This window comes from Lytechinus variegatus, chromosome 4 (assembly GCF_018143015.1).
Source record: "Lytechinus variegatus isolate NC3 chromosome 4, Lvar_3.0, whole genome shotgun sequence".
Classification (NCBI taxonomy): domain Eukaryota; kingdom Metazoa; phylum Echinodermata; class Echinoidea; order Temnopleuroida; family Toxopneustidae; genus Lytechinus; species Lytechinus variegatus.
The window spans coordinates 55037071-55057865 of NC_054743.1; the positions used below are offsets into that span (position 1 = coordinate 55037071).

Here is a 20795-nt window from a genome sequence, read left to right on the forward strand (position 1 = left end):
GAAACAAGGGGACAGAAGGGACATTAGTGAGAAGAGATGACCAATCAGGTTAATGAAGGGGATGAAAGAAAAGGAGAAGGCAGACACAAAGGGAAGTTAGTGTAAGTAAGGCCAAAGAAGTACCTCAAGCCAAGAGAGATTCCACTTTATAAGTTTGTCGTTTTGCCTCCGACGAGGATTCTGCTAAGATCGAAAGCTTAGCCCCTTTTTGACTTTCTAATTCACTCCATCTGCTCTCTTTTTAGAAAGGCAGTATTTATCAGCTTCTTTTTGTCATTATTCTTCATTTAGTTTGATTATTTATATGTATTGTTACGATACTGCAACAAATAACAATAAAATAATTTGAAATTGATTTCCCTTTTTTATTACACGAAATAATTAACCATATATAAACAAATCATAAATGATAATGGTTTTACGTCTCTTGAAATCAGTTTTGGCAGTTATTCCAAAAAAAGTATCCAGATAAAAGTCCAAGTTGGCTGGCTATAATTCCTTAGGTTAAAGTACACAATGATGGCTGTTGTGTTGTGAATCTCCCAATTTTTCCTTTTCCTTTTTACGAGACACCATTGGAAATTTTACGGCTACCATGAAGTCGTTCGGAATTTATGCTAATTTGTTCTGTAGAAAACGTGTTCGCAGAAGCCATGTTATGTTCAAGCTGAAGGGATGTTTGAAAGATGAAAGTCATCTTATGATGAAATTTAGTTGCCGAGAAATGCCGCCCAAGAAGTGAGTGTAAAGATAAATTATCATTTAATAATTATGTATAAACCAGAAATGTATATTTTGGTTGGATATGGAAGAAAACTGGAATTTACTTGACCTATGTGTGCGTAGTACGATACGGTAATTCGCTGTGCATAAAAAATGAAGCGATACGTGACCGATATTGGTACTCGTACACGTAGGTCGAGTTGAAATTATAACATGTATCAATTTGGTATAAAACAGACATGACATGGAGATAAATGTCGCTCATTTTATGATAAAAGATATTGAATTTCATAAGGTCAATTTAGAAATGGTTCAGAATTCTGTGTGATAGAACGATTATTTATTTTACAAACATAGAGTGGTTAGAAGACTACATTCTCAGATAAACAAACATGAAACAATGAATGAGTCGTTTCATATAAAAAGATACCGATAGTTTTCATATTGACTGAAGGTTTCGATTAATTTGTGGAAACAGATAGAAAAGGAAGTTTGAATTTTACGTTGATATGAACGATGAAGTGTTATATTGATATTCTGAGGCTTATAATTTATCAATGAAAGCCTACTTGTTTAGGGATAGGTTTTTGATAATAGGCCATTAACTTTTTATTAGCTTTGATACAAAGGATAAAAGCCAAGCATTTGTGAGTTATTTATCAAACAGATAGAAACAATAGTTTGTGTATTGTTTTGTATAAAATCTATAACAAGCATAGAAATGATGCATTGCAGATACGTCTACTTTTTATATACATTTACATTAGTCACATTTAGATTATCCTTCAAGGAAGTGTGAAGGTTAGCTCAAGGTCAAATGTTTTTTTTGGAGGTTAAATGCTATTTGAGCCTAAGGAAATAGGCTCATGTAATTAGAAATTGCCAAGCCATATTTTTTAGCTTTAAATGATCAAATGGAATGCGTGTAACGCAGGTTTTATTTGATTAGTCTTATTCAAGACTGGTGTGTTTATTTATGAATGTGTCTTTGGATGCAAGACTTAAATTTAAAGTGACATACAAAGTGTCAGTCATATTAAAATGACAGGCAAGTTAAACATAATTAACGAGATGAAGCACTTGTGATTCTCGTAATTTAGAATAATATGTGTGAGCTTCAATAAGGACGAAGTTCTTTAATTTATGCAAAAAGCATACCTATAAAAGTTAAAGTGTTTTGTTATACACCAAACGTTAGCTTTTCCACATTTGAAAAGTACATACAAATTATGACATGGCTAAGACTAGAGGCCTCATATCTATTCGTATTGAGGCGAAAGCCTTTGACTTACAATTTATTGTTCATTTTCTATATAAATGACAAAATGACTTGAGATATTTGATATGTAAAATCAAAGTCAACATTTATTTGTGCAAATATTGAACAAATACTTATGATGCATTCATTTCTGTTTTTTCTATACAGATTGAATAAAATTGCAGACTAATGCAGCCTATGCAATTCCAAAGCGGTTTTTCTTGGTCGATTGTTCTTCCGATCTCAGTGATCCAACAATTCAATTTCGCTGTTAGACGGGATACTGGGTGTGTTGAGGAACCATGACGGAACTGGAAAAGAGCCTCAAGTTGAAGAGAAGAGGTGCCAAGGCCAGGTTTACACGATTGGGAAATGCCTTGGATTTCCTGGTAAATGAAGAACGCTCTGTTGATGATATATCCAAGGCAGAGTCGGACTATGAGGAGGCCTACAAAGATCTTCAGGTGAAACACGAAGCTCTTACTGATACCATTGAAGATGACTCTGTCTTTGAAGAGGAAGAGAAGTATATGGATGAATGCCAGAAAGTGTTCCTCAGGTTACAGGTCAAAGTAAAGGATTACTTGGAAAACTTAGCTGCGGCTAGTGATGGACAACCTGTAGGAATGCAAGATGTACGAGATGCTTCTCCTATGACAGATAGTAGTCAAGCACATGGAACAAGAGTAGGAACTGAGCCATCGTGTTTCAAGATGGAAAGACCTAAGCTACCCAAGTTCACTGGCGACTTAAGGGAGTATCATTCTTTTAAGGCTGACTTTCAGCATGTGGTTCACCGACAGTATGGAGGAAGAGATGCTCTAATGATCCTTAAGTCCTGTCTTTCTGGAAAGCCACTGCAGAACATACAAGGACTGGGGCAAGATTATGATGCTGCTTGGAAGCAACTGGATTTGCTGTACGGCGATCCACGGATGATTGCTGATGTTATCGTGAATGACCTCTCAAAGATCAAAGGCCTAAAGAATGGAGAAGATGAAAGGTTTGTGAACTTTGTGAACCTTGTACGACGAAGCTACAATTCACTCAACGAGATTGGCAGAGGTAGTGATATGAATAATAGCCATATGTTAGCCTTGATCGAGAGGAAGATGTGTGTAGAGGATCGACGGCTATGGTTCCGTTCTCAACAAGGGAACACGTCGCCTACATTGGAGGTCCTTCTTCAATTCCTGGAAGTGGAGATGAAGGCAAGACTGCGGTCTTCAGCACCTGTCAGAAGTGATGCAAGGTTTAATGGTGCCGTTAATCAAATATCAACAACAGTAGCATCACCCAAAAGGACGGAAAACAGATGCTGGGTGTGCAAATCCGATGGGCATTGGACAGATCAGTGCACAAGATTTACATCCAAGTCCCTAGATGAGAGAATGCAAATGGTCAAAGACAACTATGCTTGTTTTAGTTGCCTTAAAAAAGCAAGTAAGGATCATCGTATTTCAACTTGCAAGAGAAAGAAACGGTGCACTGAAACAGTTGACGGAGTACAATGCTCATACTTCCATCATCCATTACTCCACTCTGGCAAGAAACCCGAAAGAAAAGAAGGAAATGTTACCAAACAAGTAGGGATAACAGCAGTTGATGATGATGAGGCCCTTCTTCCAGTTCTGACTGTAGATGTGATTGGCAACAGGCGAGCTGCAAGTACAAATCAAGGAAATCTATTATTAGATTCTGGATCACAGACCAGTCTGATCAGGGAAGCATTTGCTGAGAAGCTGATGCTAAAAGGTGTGCCAATTACTCTTACTATGATAAAAGTAGGAGGAACGGAAGAGGTGTTTCATACTAAGAGGTATCTGGTTCCTCTGAGAGAGTGTGGGAAGAGTTCAAGACCTATTGTTATCAGCGCCATGAGTATCCCCTGTATATCTGAGAACATCGCTGCGGTGGATAACGAGGCTCTTGCAAGGAGGTTCCACCTAAAGAATGATGAACTGAAAAGAGGTAGTGGTTCAGTGGACGTCTTAGTGGGTATTGACAATGCTAAACTTCATGGAGGAGAGGTTCGAGAAGATGGCTACCTCGCAGCTCGTCGATCTCCTCTCGGCTGGGTGGTGTTCGGCGTAAAACCTACGGATAAACCTAAGGACAGTAAAGTTTTTCATATCAAGATGATATCAAATCCTGTAGATCTGACAGACTTTTGGAGTTCGGAGACGATGGGCGTGATACCGACGTCCTGTCATTGTATGCCGAGCGGTCTCAGTAGACAAGAGGAGATTGAGGAACAGACGATCAGAAGTTCTTGCAAGAAAGTAGGAAATCAGTGGCAAGTCTCCTACCCATGGAAGAAAGATCCCAACCTTTTACCAGATAATCGGTCACAAGCGGAAAAGATCTTGGTAACAACAGAGAAGAGACTAGCCCGAAATGAGGTATATGCAGCAGCATATAATGAACAGATGAACGAAATGGAAAATTTAGGGTTTTCCAGAAAGCTTGCTGACAGTGAGATAGACAGCTACCAAGGGCCAGTACATTACATATCTCACCACGCAGTACTGCGGCCAGAGAAGAAAAGTACACCAGTACGCATAGTGTTCAACTCTTCTGCTTCTTTTCAAGGCCACACACTGAATGAGTACTGGATGAAAGGGCCGGATCTCCTTAACAGTCTTCTTGGAGTTCTACTTCGATTCAGAGAGAGGAAAGTAGCTGTGTGTGGTGATATATCTAAAATGTATCACAGAGTTCTGGTGCCAGAGTCCGACCAGCATGTTCATAGATTCTTGTGGCGGAACATGCAAATTACCCGGTCACCAGACACCTACATCAAGACTGTTCTGACGTTTGGCGATAAACCTGCCCCAGCCATGGCTCAGATTGCGCTGAGAAAGACGGCCGAGGAAGCAGAGAGTAGACATCCAGAAGCGGCCCAAGTACTAAAAACCTGTGTCTATATGGATGACATATGTGAGTCAGTCACTGATAATCCGGAAGCCGAGAGACTCACAAAAGAGATTGACCAGGTTCTAGCTGAAGGAGGATTCAAGGTAAAAGGATGGTTGTCCAATCAACCATTAACAGGAAACACCCAAGAGGATAAAGAGATGAGACTCCTTGAAACTATGACAGAGGAAAAGGTTCTGGGTGCAGTATGGGAGAATAGCTCTGATATGTTCTCCTACAAAGTAAAGATGGACCGAGATGAGACAGACGAAGATGTTAGCCTCAACAAGAGACAAATATTGAGCCAGATAGCACGAGTCTTTGACCCGTTAGGATTTGTGTCGCCATTTCTGGTTCGTGCCAAGATAGGGATGCAGAAGCTCTGGGAAAAAGGCTATGAATGGGATGAAAAACTGCCAGAAGAAGATCAGAAGTGGTGGATAGCCTTTTTCAAGGAAATGAAAGAGTTGAGTGAGGTTAGGATAGCTAGAAGCCTCACACCAGCAACAGCTGTTAACAATCCCATACTGTGTGTATTCGCAGATGCCTCTCAAGACGCTTTCGGGTCATGCATCTATCTCCGATGGCAGCTTGAAGGAGGGACATATGAAGTGAGGTTTGTGGTAGCCAAGTCGAGAGTAGCACCGTTGAAGAAGTTAACCATGCCACGCCTCGAACTTCAAGCTGCTGTATTGGCAACAAGACTGTACACCACCGTGAAGAAAGAACTGCGACTAGAGATTGAAAAGGTGGTTTTCATGACAGATAGCCAGATTGTTTTGTCATGGGTTAGGAGCCAAAGAAAGCGATACAAGCCTTTCATCGCAGTGAGAGTGGCGGAAGTACAAAGCCAGTCTGACCCAGCTCAATGGCGTTATGTTCCCGGAAGTTGCAACCCAGCTGATGATGTGTCTAGAGGGCTGCCAACAGCAAAACTGGGCAACAGATGGCTGAAAGGGCCAGACTTCTTGTACACCCCAGAATGTGAATGGCCAACTGGTGATGGTGAAGCTGTACTGGATGACGAAGCTGTACTTGAAGTGGAAAATCGAAAGGTCTTTCTGGTTTCCATGGCAACAAACCAGGAAGTTATCAACTGTGAAAACTTCTCTAGTTGGAGACGTCTTGTCAGAGTAGCTGCCTACATATTGAGATTTGTGCACAAGTTAAAGGATGCACTAAATGCTGACAAGAAAGATGATGATAACCAATGTTTGACACCAGAGGAGATACAAGAAGGAGAGAATATGCTGATCAGAGGAGCTCAAACCACCCTGAAAGCACGCCTTGACAAGGGGGAATTCAAGACTTTGAGCCCCTACACTGATGAAAAGGGAATCATCCGAGTTGGTGGTAGAACGGACAGATCACTACTATCATTTGATATGAGACATCCAGTGCTTTTGCCACGTGAAGACAAGATATCGTGGCTCATAACTAGTGAGATGCATCAGGAAGGTCACAGTGGAGTAGCAGCCACTACTGGGAAAGTAAGAAAACGCTACTGGATTTTGCAGGGACATAAGCTTGCAAAAATGATCAAGTTCAGATGCACGAAGTGTAGACAGATGGAACATGCAGTTGAGAAACAGCTAATGGCAGAATTACCTCAGCAAAGAGTAGCCCCTCAGACTCCCCCATTCTACAATACATCTGTTGATTATTTTGGTCCATACAGAGTGAAGATTACCCGTAACACAACTGCCAAATACTATGGGGTAATTTTCACGTGCCTCAACACAAGAGCAGTACATCTGGAGATGGCTACGGACTGCTCAACCATGGCCTTTCTTCTAGTGATCAGGCGGTTCTTTGCAATTAGAGGCCAACCTGCCTATCTATTGAGTGACAATGGTACGCAATTTGTCGGTGCCGACAGAGAGCTGCGTGAGGTAATCAGAGGTTGGGATGCTCAGAAACTAGCTGAATTCTGTGCAAGTAAGAGAACTGAATGGAAATTCACCACTCCTTCGGCGCCTCACCAGAACGGATGTGCGGAATCGCTCGTGAAAAGCTGTAAATACGCCTTGAAGAAAGCCATCGGAGAACAGCTTTTAACACCATTTGAGCTATATACATGTTTGTTAGATATAGCCAATCTCATCAATCAGCGGCCAATTGGTAGAATTCCCAACGATCCTGATGATGGGAGTTACATTTGCCCAAACGACATGCTGCTTGGTAGAGCGTCGCGTGATGTACCTCAAGGCCCCTTTAGAGATTCGCAGAATCCTCGACATCGGGTAGAATTTGTTCAACAAATCGTCGACTCCTTTTGGAAGCGTTGGACACGAGATGTTCTACCTCTATTAGTGCCTCGAAGAAAGTGGAATGCGGATCGTCGGAATGTTCGTGTTGATGACATCGTTATGCTTGCGGACGCAAACGAGGTTCGAGGAAAGTGGTTGCTAGGTCGGGTCGTTGAAGTGTATCCCGGTCTAGATGACAGAGTTCGCAATGTCAAAGTGAGAACTGCATCGGGTGAATATCGTCGTCCAATCACCAAAATCGCAGTTATATGCCCTGCTGAAGGTTATACAGATGAGTGACGTGTTGCCACCAAGTTATACACAAGTGTTAATAGTGTATTTTTCAGTGTCAAGAAGAAATATTTTGTCATATAAGTGAATATCAATGAAAATATGTTTGCAATGATATTTATGCATTTTCTAAGCATGAAGCACAGCATAGTTTATTATACAAAGTGAAAGAGGATATTCACTTCCATATTTTTCTTCATAATCAATTTTATACACAATAGGTATTAACATTCGCATATACACAATAGGTATTAACATTCACATATACACAATAGGTATTAACATTCGCAATCAGATTTCTTCGTGGTGGACCTCGCTCGCGACCAGTTTTCTTTTCGCCGGCAACACGTCATCTGAACACTAGCGAACTTTTTTTTTGTCAAGACAAGCTCTACGTTGATACAACTTACATTTATACAGACTGAACATTGACATTATTATACAAGAAGTTCAACATTGACATTATTGACAACATTGACATTATTATACAAGAAGTTCAACATTGACATTATTGACAACATTGACATTATTATATAAGAACATTCGCAAAGACTGATCTCAGTTATATTGAAACAGTATTTCAATGATGCAATTAATGTTTTGAAAGGATGATAATTTTGGATATCGTTTTATGTCATCTTTTTCAACATGTATCAAATCCATTTATTGCTAATACTGTATGTATTTTCTGAAAAGTAAAAAAAAAAGAAAAATTGTTGAATATTGAATATTTGCTGAGGCGTAGCCTCATGGGCGGGGAGGATGTTTTGTTGTGAATCTCCCAATTTTTCCTTTTCCTTTTTACGAGACACCATTGGAAATTTTACGGCTACCATGAAGTCGTTCGGAATTTATGCTAATTTGTTCTGTAGAAAACGTGTTCGCAGAAGCCATGTTATGTTCAAGCTGAAGGGATGTTTGAAAGATGAAAGTCATCTTATGATGAAATTTAGTTGCCGAGAAATGCCGCCCAAGAAGTGAGTGTAAAGATAAATTATCATTTAATAATTATGTATAAACCAGAAATGTATATTTTGGTTGGATATGGAAGAAAACTGGAATTTACTTGACCTATGTGTGCGTAGTACGATACGGTAATTCGCTGTGCATAAAAAATGAAGCGATACGTGACCGATATTGGTACTCGTACACGTAGGTCGAGTTGAAATTATAACATGTATCAATTTGGTATAAAACAGACATGACATGGAGATAAATGTCGCTCATTTTATGATAAAAGATATTGAATTTCATAAGGTCAATTTAGAAATGGTTCAGAATTCTGTGTGATAGAACGATTATTTATTTTACAAACATAGAGTGGTTAGAAGACTACATTCTCAGATAAACAAACATGAAACAATGAATGAGTCGTTTCATATAAAAAGATACCGATAGTTTTCATATTGACTGAAGGTTTCGATTAATTTGTGGAAACAGATAGAAAAGGAAGTTTGAATTTTACGTTGATATGAACGATGAAGTGTTATATTGATATTCTGAGGCTTATAATTTATCAATGAAAGCCTACTTGTTTAGGGATAGGTTTTTGATAATAGGCCATTAACTTTTTATTAGCTTTGATACAAAGGATAAAAGCCAAGCATTTGTGAGTTATTTATCAAACAGATAGAAACAATAGTTTGTGTATTGTTTTGTATAAAATCTATAACAAGCATAGAAATGATGCATTGCAGATACGTCTACTTTTTATATACATTTACATTAGTCACATTTAGATTATCCTTCAAGGAAGTGTGAAGGTTAGCTCAAGGTCAAATGTTTTTTTTGGAGGTTAAATGCTATTTGAGCCTAAGGAAATAGGCTCATGTAATTAGAAATTGCCAAGCCATATTTTTTAGCTTTAAATGATCAAATGGAATGCGTGTAACGCAGGTTTTATTTGATTAGTCTTATTCAAGACTGGTGTGTTTATTTATGAATGTGTCTTTGGATGCAAGACTTAAATTTAAAGTGACATACAAAGTGTCAGTCATATTAAAATGACAGGCAAGTTAAACATAATTAACGAGATGAAGCACTTGTGATTCTCGTAATTTAGAATAATATGTGTGAGCTTCAATAAGGACGAAGTTCTTTAATTTATGCAAAAAGCATACCTATAAAAGTTAAAGTGTTTTGTTATACACCAAACGTTAGCTTTTCCACATTTGAAAAGTACATACAAATTATGACATGGCTAAGACTAGAGGCCTCATATCTATTCGTATTGAGGCGAAAGCCTTTGACTTACAATTTATTGTTCATTTTCTATATAAATGACAAAATGACTTGAGATATTTGATATGTAAAATCAAAGTCAACATTTATTTGTGCAAATATTGAACAAATACTTATGATGCATTCATTTCTGTTTTTTCTATACAGATTGAATAAAATTGCAGACTAATGCAGCCTATGCAATTCCAAAGCGGTTTTTCTTGGTCGATTGTTCTTCAGATCTCAGTGATCCAATGGCAATGATGAAACGGATTTTGGAGCACGATGAATAAGAAGAGTCACTGTAATAAGTGGAAATGTCCGAGAAGACGATGCTGATTAAGATTTACTGTCAATTTCAGCAATTCATTGGTTGAAAAGAGTTCATTAAAAGAGGTTGATGATCTCGATGAGAACAGAGAATTCCTCTCTCAAAATATCTGCAAAGAACAAGCATCTGTGAGGTTTGACCAACGTCGTCCAGATTTTGAATTGTCTAAACAATGGTTCAATGCATATAATAGGCAATATAATATGATACGAGGTCAGCATAAATAGGTTTTCGTATGATATCTGCAATTATTGATCTTTGAACTAATGTACTTCGATCTCTCATTTATTTAAGGTGACACATACCATCCTTAACATTTAAGTTTATCTTACAAATTATTCTTGACGCTTGAAATTTACCCTATAAGAGTAGACGATTGTGAGGAAGTTCAAAAAATATGATAAAGAAATCAGAATCTCGAATTTCATGTATAAGATACTTGACCTGGGAATTTTGGCGTTTGACTTGTGTACGTAAAATACATTTAGACATTCTTCTTTTTGCGAATATAGGCCTATATAATTTCGCAAAATATCACTTTAAAATTTTGTTCTAAACTTGATATATAACAAATAAGCAGAACTTCAAGAAAATTTCAAGGAAATTTCAAGGAAATTTCACAATCGGACACTGCGTCCCTGAAGGCTGACCATGTACTTTATATATTTCATCAGCTTGTCTTTCTATTTGAATAGGATCTGTTGTATATTACTTCAACCTAGCAAGGTGTCTATCTATATGAATGTAAAAGAATATGTATCTGTTTTTTAGATATTTATGTTAAAATCTAAATTGGAAATAAAACTCATTAAAAAAAAACATTTTGAATAGAAAATACTTCGACACTACATCGAATTAATTAAGTGAAGGACAAATTGAGTATCACTATTAAGAAAGTTTTAAATTATTTTGATCGTTCATGGAAAAATGTATATAGAGATAGATAAGCGTTCCGCCATGGTATAGTAAAATGAGAATGAAAGCTTCAGAACAAGATAGCTTGTGTGAAAACATAAAAAATCAAAGAAACAGATCAACGAAAGTTGATAAAAAAAAGTTGATAAAAATCGGACAAATAATGAGAAAGTTATGAGCATTTGAATATTGCGATCACTAATGCTATAGAGATTCTCAAATTGGCAATGCGACAAAGATGCGTGAAGTCACTTGTAAACAACTCTCCCCATTGCTTTCGTTTTTGTTCACTTAAAATGCCGCTTTCATCACATCTATCAGTAAATCATGTGTTCTTTCTATAGGAGGACATGTAATACAGATTTTTATAAAATGCATCATGGATAGTAAGTTTGTATCACCACAAGAGAAAGCAAAAAGAGACATTTTGAGGGTATTTGACAGTCCATCAAAGGGAAAGCTGTTCACATGTGGCATCATGCATACTTGTCGCATTGCCAGTGGGATGATCTATATAGCATTAGTGATTGCAATATTCAAATGCTTAGAACTTACACATTATTTGTCCATTTTTTCTCAAATTTTCTTTGCTCTTATTCTCTGATTTTTCTGTTTCGACACAAGCCTATTTAGTAAGATTTGCAGATGAAGCCGACTTTTTACGGCATCTGTCAGCGGTGATCGTTTGATTCAAAGATACTTGTGAATAAAATAATTGTCGGGGGGTAATTGTCCTCGAGGGGTAGTTGTCCTGGGTGTAATTGTCCAGGGGGTAGTTGTCCGGGGGGTAAATGTCCGGGCGGTAGTTGTCCGGGGGGTTGTTGTCCAGGGGGCAATTGTCCGGGGGTATTTGTTCGGGGGGTATTTGTCCGGGGGGGTAGTTGTCCTCGGGGGTAGTTGTCCTCGGGGGATAATTGTCCGGGGGTAGTTGTCCGGGGGGTAATTGTCCTCGGGGGGTAATTGTCCGGGGGTAGTTGTCCGGGGGGTAATTGTCCAGGGGGTAGTTGTCCTGATACGCTTCCAAAGGACTTGGATATTAATAGAATATATAAAATAAGCCGGAAGGACATGAATCCGGTAAAATTATATAACAGCGTGCAGGGTAATCTGTTTAATCTGTTTTTGAAAAGTCTTTCTGTCATGTGTCCTCTTCGTTTTAGGAGATCGCAGAGTTTGATAGAACACCAATCTCTCCAGTGAGTAGGTCAGGTTCATCAAGTGGAGACGCAGATAAAATACAAAGGAATCTATTCTGTTCTAGTATGACCAATGTGCTCCTCCTGAGGTCCGGTGACGTGGAGCAAAATCCTGGTCCAAATACCGAGTAGGAAAATTGAAATGATTCATCATTTTCATCATTATCATAATCATCATAATTAGTATTATTATTTATTATCATCGCTATACTATTATATTGTACATTAATACGGCCTACGTGTGGTCCAATGGTTAGAGCATTGGACTCATAATCGCAAGGTTGTGAGTTCGAATCCCTACTCTGCCATTGTCTCCACTTTGATAAAAAGGTCAGCCACTGTGGCTGATTAAGACGTAAAATGTTTCCTAGGTAATTGGTTATATACCAGCTTGGCGTTTACCAACAAAAGTGCTGTCCTGTCGAGTTCCTTACGGGAGTTACCATAAACAGAAACAGAAACTACATTATACCGTAATGAGTACAGTAAGGGACGATCAAAATACTATAAAGTCAATTTTGCCTTACGGGATGTAAGCACAATCGCAGGTTCGCAATATTTTCATGACGGTTTTGATCCAAAACTATATTGACAGAGTATAGTATACCTGTTGGCTATGTGTACATATGTCTCAATGAACATGATAATTTATCCAGTTTGCATGGCGAGCTATAGTGCATTTTCTTTCCAATGTCATATCTGAGAAATGCCAAATCTAAAAGTTTTTAAGTAAAATATTTTTATGATTTAACGCAGTATATAATTTTCCATGAAAAGTAATTGAGAAAACATCTCTTTGAGCCTCTCTAGTGTCTTTGTTTATGGTTTAGCCCTGGGAATCTAACTGAGTTTGAACTCCATCTCCTTGCTGACGGTATGGATCCATCAGACTTCAGGAAGGTTGGACTAGCTCTAGAATTCACTGAGGCTCAACTAAGTCGGTTTGAGAGAGATAACATTGGCAACATAATGCAAGCTACCTATAAGATGTTGTGTGCATGGCTGAAGACAGTCCCACAAGTTGAAGCGAGGGAGATACTGTCTAACAAGTTAGAAAACATCAATCTTGTACAGTTGGCCGATAGTGTACAGAAAGGTTAATACCACCACCTTCATTACTGCTATGCAAAGAACGGATGGTGATGTCAATTTTGATTAAAAAGATTATAATGATTGCTATGCTGACCATGCTGACAATTACAATAACGATAGGCAATTAGGAAAACGATGTAAGTAATGTTAGTATAAGTTTAATATAAAAATAATAATAGTTGGATTTATATAGCGCGTTGTGCCTGCGGATGATCACTTGTTATTATTTTCTCGGCATTAGCTTGAGCTACTAGTGGACCGTTGTGGCCCATTGGATTAGTCTCCGGACTCTGAAACAGAGGGTCGTTGGTTCGAATCCCCGCCATGGCGTAATTTCCTTCAGCACGAAATATATCCACATTGTGCTGCACTCAACCCAGGTGACGTAAATGGGTACCTGGCAGGAATTTATTCCTTGAAACGCAGCGCGCGTAACAGCTGCACTGCTAAAGCCAGGGTAATTATGCTGCATATACTGTAGAGCGCTAGATACTTCTGACAGAGTATGTGTTAAGCGCCATATAAGCAAGTATAATTATTATCACCGGCGCACAGTGGGCCGGGGCGAAACAAAAGTGCGCCAAAAGTCATTTTGGGCAATTTCAGATTTTTAATTTTTGTCATGCCCAGCTGAAAGATAACACTTTGGAGAATACTTCAGCAAAATATTTCGTTCCGGAATTTGCATAAAGGTTGTTAATTTCCTACATGTACCTCAAATCGTAAATTGTGACATTTTGCGAAATGTCGTGTATATTTCATTAAAGGTTTTTCATTTAGGAATCTGAAATGGCTCCACCATAATCCTGATATATTCTTTTTTCGTGTGAAAGGGTTCAAAGTAGATAAAAGACACATTTCAGGGGGTTTATAGGATGATTATTCCTCGAAATAGGCTGAAAATCCACGGTTTTTTTGCATTTACATTAGAAATGTTTAGATATTGTCGAATTTCCGTCTAAATTCTATAAGCATCATTTCTTCCGATGTCTAAGCTTTAAGTCGATACCAAATTTAGCTGCCCGTTTTTGCCCGTTTTCATGTTAGAGCCGATTTAACTTGACACAACACCCAAAAAAACTTTTCAAAAAAACGGTAATTTTTGTACCGCGCAGTCATCGTGGTGCACCGTATGGGTATATATTACCGTTCGTTTTTGCACGGCGAAGACGATTCCCCTTCCATTCCATTAAAACTGCATGAATTCCGGGCATAATGTAAACAAAATAAAGGTTGCTAACGCAAATAAGGGCTATACCAACAATTAATCCAGAGATAAAACTTACTTGTAGAATAATTTCAGTCAAAAACCCTCCTCATATTGATACATTTGTGGTGTTATACATGTATGCTCTGCGCTTTACACAAGTCAACACAGCCTGATAAAGCACGGTTAATATTTTTCAGATTAAAAAAAATCTAATTAATGATCATTTTGATGCCATAAAATTATTTTCGGCATCTCATACACACTTTTTATGCATGTGAGAAGCATAAACCAACATTCACTCTGGTTAATCTTAAAGTAGCACATAACACAAAGTTTATATGCTACACATGATATAACGTAATTTGTCTTTTCACAGATAAGTTTAAATTAGCCAATCAAAATTTGGTATCAAGGTAACGTCATATCGGCTTTGAATTATGTTCAGTTGATTCTACGCCCAAAATTACCCACAATCAACATGTTAAAGTGAAAATCTAACAGGGAATATACTTTTGGCGCACTTTCAACTATGCGGCGCTCAGTGCATTCAATGAATTAATCCTGCCGGGTACCCATTCACATCACCTGAGTCGAGTGCAGCACAGTATAGACCAATTTCACGGCCGGTTTATGTATTTGGCCCTCTATCGGCGACGCCATTGCTGCGGTGGGCAAGTGCGCTGACCGCGATTGGCTCTGTGTACAAATTCAATGAAAGATTACAGATAAGCTCTGATACTGTGTCATTAACTTCATCATAAATCAATAAAATAAAGCATGGACACCTTGGTAGACGGTGTAAGACAATGGCCATATCTGACCGATGAATGTATGATGAATTTTTGCACTTTGGCTAGTTTTCCCCCTTAGTTTTGTCAGTAAAAGTGAGTTGATGATGACCAAGAATCGCTGTTGGTTTTCATCAGGGATCTCACTTCTTGTTGCTAGTAAATTGTGTTAGAGTGGCGGGAGAGTGAACGAGACATAGAGGGAGAGGGGGGGGGGGGCTAGCGAGAGAGTGTGTGAGAGAGGGAGAGAGAGAGAGGGACTGATATTTCCATCTAAGCATGCTCAAATAAATCCCCCCTCCCCCCCACAAAAAAACCACCACCACCACATTTTATGCAGGCCTATCAGTATCCAAGAGGGGGAAAGGCAAGAGAAAAAACAGAGAGGATAAGGAGAAAGGAGGAAGGGAAGAGAGGGCCAGGGCCCCGTTTCATAAAAAAGTTGTTATGATAGCAACTCCTGCTGGAATGTTAACTACCATGGTAACAGCGCGAATGCCCATTTCATAAAAAAAGTTATGATAGCAAGTTTTGCTGGAATGGCAACTTTTATTATAAAAGCCAATCAGGAAGCAGAATTCTCACTTTTGCCATGGTAGTTACAATTCCAGCAGGAGTTGCTATCATAGTAACTCTTTATGAAACAGGGCCTTCATCACGGCCTGGAAACCTATGCAGGGAGTACGGCTTCACACACAAACAGGCTTCATGAGTCCAAGGCGAGTAAATTTCACATTCACTTTGCTTCCAATCCTGAAGCTTTCTCCAATTGTTGTGGCAATTGAACACAGCACAGATGCGACCTGAAGTTCTCCGATTAATGCTCATTGTGAATCTTACAAGAAATCTGCTCAATTGGTCCAAAATAAAAAAAATCGAACGAATGTACCAAATACCCTATTGACTTGTGTACTATAAAGTTGATTCGCCCACCGCAGCATGGCGACCAGTCTGCTGCCCTCTCACGTTGTGAAATTGGTCTATAGATGCATATCTTGCTGAAGAAAAACAAATACGATGAGATTGATGAGCATGATAATGATGATACGAATAATCTTATTAATCAGTTCATTCATATCAAAATCTCACTAATGATTACAGGACACCGAAATTGTTCTTCAATCTGACTCATAAGGTGCGAATAAAAAAAAACGAAACTGAAAAAAGTACATAAAATTTCAAAAAGATATTACATAAAAATTAGATGAAAATAGAAAAATGGCATAAAACAAGAACTTCAAGTCCTTGAGTATAACTCATACAGGAAGGGACTCCTTTGTAATTGAGATATTTCATTTAAATTTCATTACAGGTAAGGCCGGAGATCACATACCATCAATGACGGAAGATGAATTTAAACGGGTCATCATAGAGGTCAAGAAATATTCTGCCATTCACCACTGTCAAATTCAAGCCGATCCACTGAACAGCGACCTTCTACTTAAATTTAATCGGATTTTCACAAATCTGACTTTGATGGAAGAAGATAAGGGAACAAAGCATAAGACACCGTTACTGTACAAAGACCTACTCAAGACCAAGGTAAACGGGGTCTTTCCTCAACGGATGTTGGTTGAAGGTGAAGGTGGTGTAGGGAAGACAACTCTCTGTGCAAAAATCGTTTGGGACTGGATTCATGGAGCCAGTTACCAAGATTTTAAACTTGTACTTCTCGTCCTCCTTCGTGAAGTTAAGGATAAGACAATTGGAGAGATTATAAAGTCCTACCTCCCAGATGACAATATGGTAACAGCCATGCAGCTAAACATGTATGTCTTTTCCCATCAAAAAGACGTCCTTCTCGCTCTGGACGGTTTTGATGAGTTTGCTGGCGATCTGGATAGCTGTTACCAAATCGCCCTAATCATCCTGAATCGGCTTTTCAAGTCAGGGAAAGTACTAATTACATCAAGACGATGGAGATCAGATGAGATACGGAAGATTACAGAGCTCAGAAAGCTGTATGCTTTCATTGCCGTGGAAGGTTTCTCTGATGAGAATCTTTCTTCCTACGTCACCAAGTTCTTCCATCCTGACATAATTTCGGCTGAAGATTTGAATCGATTTATGTCAAATAACGATTTGATCAGAGAGAACATGGCTCCATACCCCATATACACAGCTATGATGTGTATCATGTGGAAAGAATTTGATGGAGCTCGTCGCATAGCAATGTCGAAATTACAAACATTTTCTCAGCTCATTAACGCGATGGTTCAATTCTTGGTCGATCATTATCTCTTAAAGCTCGGTTTGTCCGCAAGAGACGAGAAATGGCATGTACAGCGTGCAGTAATACTCCTCAATCTATCCAACATCGGTTGTCTAGCGTTCCAGGGGCTCATAGAAAGGCGATTGGTGTTCACTGAACAAGAGTTCAAGAGCTGGCCAGGTTGTGTAAACACAGGTTGTCAAGTTGGAGTACTCACTAAACAAGCACCGATCCTTCAGAGGAGAAGCAAAATGAATCACGCACATTCCGCAGACTCATCTGTGCAGTTTCCCCATAAGCTGTTTCAGGAGTATCTATCAGGGATGTATCTTGCATCTCTTCATAACTCAAACAGAAGCATGTACGATAGGCTGATGAAGGATATAATCGGAAAAGCAAAGGAATTTCGGGAGCTTCTGTACTTCACATCGGCTCAACAAAAGGAGGTCGGATTGGATATCATAACTCGTCTAATAACAACAACGTCAACACTCTCAATGGGACATGGGTGCAACGATGACTACATTGTTGATGTAGCATATGAAAGTCAAGACCAAACAGTGGCCAGAGCTGTGGCAGATCATCTATCGACTTCATCCAGCAACACACTTAAGATCAGGGAAGAGATGCAGGGCCACACGGTATCAGGACATATCTTCATCATGAATCATCGTAAAGTGGTAAATAATTTACACAAAAAGTACACACCCTCTTAATTCGAAGAGAATAATTCGTAAAAGCCTAGATATTATTACTTTTTTCTCATTTATACTTTCTACCCGCAATATCTAAAATAAACGATGCCAAAAACTACAGGTGCTCAAAGTTATGAAATATTTAAAGAACATTACTCGACCAAACTCATTGTTATTTATTTTAATATCAGTCATAAAATACTCCCCAAGTAGATCAAGTGACGCAAAACGAATAATGTAATCACCAATATTGTGATTATTTTTTGGATAACTGTTTAAAAACAAACAATAACGTTGAAGGGGTGGAAATGATACCAAAAAATTGGATGTACTTGTATTTTCTTTTATTCTTAAAATTTACAAGAGTTTTAAAAGCCTCGCGTATGCAGATATGACTCACATTTAACGGTCAAATTCGCTATAAAAGCATGAGGCTTTCTTTAACATTACTTGGTGTTTAGATCAGAAATAATTCAAATGTTCATAAGGAGAATAAATTTTAGGACCTAAGATCACTAAAAGTGATTATAATTTGAGAAAACTCGGCATTAGCTGAATGCATCGCAGAGACGGTTATCAAAATCAGGCTAATGTATCGCTACCTGGATCTGTGTCTGTCCGTAATAACAGTTATCAGAACAAGAGGGTATTGGACCAAGTGTGCATTGGACCAACTGCCATTTAGACCAAATTGGATTCGGACGAAAATGGCATTTAAAAAAATAGCAATGAGATAGAAGTACAATTGAGACGAAATGGTTCTTACAGAAAGTGGCCCGTGGACGAAATTGCTACATGTTTATATGAGACGAAGTTGGTTTTTAAATAAACTGGCTATTGGACTAAATGACTTTTGAACGAAATCATACTGGACCGAGTGGCATTAGACGAAATGGTATTTGAACGAAATTGCATTGGACATAAAAGTAAAATACCCCCACACACGAACAAATACTACTCCTTACTTAAGCCCCAAACCAATGCCGTAATTATCATTCTTTACTGATATAGTTTTGCTGCCAAATTATTCATCTAGTCTAAAATGTGCAGGTACATCACGTTACAACTGCACATGTTGGTAACCCAAATTTTAGTAACAATACATCCTGTCAGGCATAGGTGCATTATCGACATATTTTCAGGGGCGGATCCAGCCTTTGCCAATGGGGAGGGGGCGATTTTTTTTCAGCCATATTTTCCCGATCGGCCGCTCGAACATGATTTTTGTTCGTTTCTTTGATTAGGTAGTCCTAATAGCTACTTCTTTATTCTCTGGTGGAGCTTATACATGGAGGCATAACCAGGTCTTGAAGGAGATGGGAGCTTTGGCAAGGGCAGCGATAGAGGCGAGGAAGAAGAATGGACCCCCAAGGGTGAGGGGCATCGAGTTTGTCAAAAAGGGGACTAGGTGTAGGAAGACAAGGCAAAGACAAGGTGTGGGTGGGTTGTTAGCTGCTGCAGACGACTGGGAGGTACGTGTGGGCGAGGGGAATAGGACTATGCCGGAAGAGGTGGTAGTCACAGCCCTGCGGCCAGATATGGTTCTTTTGGCTAGGTCGGCACGTAAAATTGTGATGGTCGAGTTGACGGTGCCGTGGGAGACGAGGATAGAAGAGGCGAGGGAGAGGAAAATGGATAAGTATGCTAGTCTGAAGCAGGAGTGTGAGCAGAGGTACATACCGTCGAGGTTGGGTTCAGGTGGTTTGCGGGTGTCTCTGTAAGGAGGTGGATCAAAGCGATGGGGTTCAGTGTTAGGGAAGGGGAGAAGTAGCAAATGCAATGTAGTGCCTTCTGGACAATAAAGATTACTTAGGTGTCAAAAGGGGTGCTGTCCAGGGTATTCCAGCATAGCACTGGCCAGCCAAGGGGAGGTGTACAGCACTCAAATGGCCGAAACACCTGTGATCTCCGGTGTGCTGCTGACACGTTGACATCTGCAGAATTTAAGATCTTTCTGTATTTTCTACTGTCCTTATGACGCCTGGGAAAGGCCAGGTGGCGACTGCGAATGACGACCAGCATAGTCTGGTGACTCCCCGGAGAGACGGGACGTCAGGGAAGGTTCCCCTGATGGCAAAAGGTGAGCAAAAAACCGGCCCCTCAGAGTTACCGGTTCTAAGTGTAACCCATTTGCGGCGTAAGGTTGTGCGCCAGGGCTGAGGGGTGTCAGTGGGAGGGTTTTTACCCCTAGTGGTGAGTGTGTGCCCACTTGATTTAAAAGGCTACTCACCCGCCGCATCCGCTTTTTCGCGTTGAGTCGCGCTGAATAGGAATCCAGATTGGGTTTTGAAAGAGCGTAAAGTTTGACTTGCAAACAGAAACCAAGAAGGTGTTTGTGAAGGGTGCGGGAAGTTGTTGAAAGGGAGAAGAGGTGTGGCGGTTCACAGGAGAAGAATGAGGTGTAGCGTGATGGCAGTAGAGCGCGACTGCACCAGTGTTGAACTGGGTGAGACAGTGGAATGTCCTGGTCAGGTTTTAGACCACAGTGCCAGTGACCCTCAGCGTGCTTTGCATGCAGGGTTAGAGCGGAAGGAGCCAATTGCGTGGCCACCAGCAAACAGAGACGAGTGGAAACTGTTAGATAGTAAGCTCGGACGTGTTTTAGAGGTTTAGCTGTTGGGGGATGTAGAGAAGAAGATGCGGATGTTTGAGGGGTTATGCTATGAGTTGTGTGCTGAGGAGTTCGGAATAAGACCTGT

General features: G+C 39.5%; 2 protein-coding genes across 3 annotated transcripts; both read left to right on the plus strand.

The window, feature by feature from the left end:
* Positions 1–537: 537 nt before the first annotated feature.
* On the plus strand, positions 538–9910 carry LOC121414350. Of its 2 annotated transcripts, none has more exons than XR_005969841.1 (2): positions 538–8414; positions 9826–9910. XR_005969841.1 is itself a non-coding variant. In XM_041607504.1 (2 exons), exon 2 carries the CDS (start codon positions 2284–2286, stop codon positions 7444–7446), a length of 5163 nt encoding a protein of 1720 aa, XP_041463438.1. In that variant the 5' UTR covers positions 538–738; positions 2150–2283; the 3' UTR covers positions 7447–9904. The 2 variants fall into 2 exon arrangements, 1 of the variants encoding a protein (XP_041463438.1); XM_041607504.1 differs by having other exon boundaries at positions 538–738; positions 2150–9904.
* A 5268-nt stretch (positions 9911–15178) lies between these two features.
* LOC121413072 (NACHT, LRR and PYD domains-containing protein 3-like) lies at positions 15179–18117 on the plus strand. The gene is made up of 2 exons (XM_041605834.1): positions 15179–15199; positions 16423–18117. The coding sequence occupies exons 1-2, from the start codon at positions 15179–15181 to the stop codon at positions 18115–18117; spliced, it is 1716 nt and encodes a 571-aa protein (XP_041461768.1).
* The last annotated feature ends 2678 nt before the right edge of the window (positions 18118–20795 follow it).

Excerpts from the sequence above, each read along its gene's own strand:
- LOC121414350 (XM_041607504.1), top strand. The coding sequence starts at position 2,284 with ATGACGGAACTGGAAAAGAGCCTCAAGTTGAAGAGAAGAGGTGCCAAG.
- LOC121413072 (XM_041605834.1), top strand. The coding sequence starts at position 15,179 with ATGGACACCTTGGTAGACGGT. Across the intron at positions 15,200-16,422 it reads TGGACACCTTGGTAGACGGT|AACTTCAAGTCCTTGAGTAT; the intron begins GTAAGACAATGG and ends GCATAAAACAAG.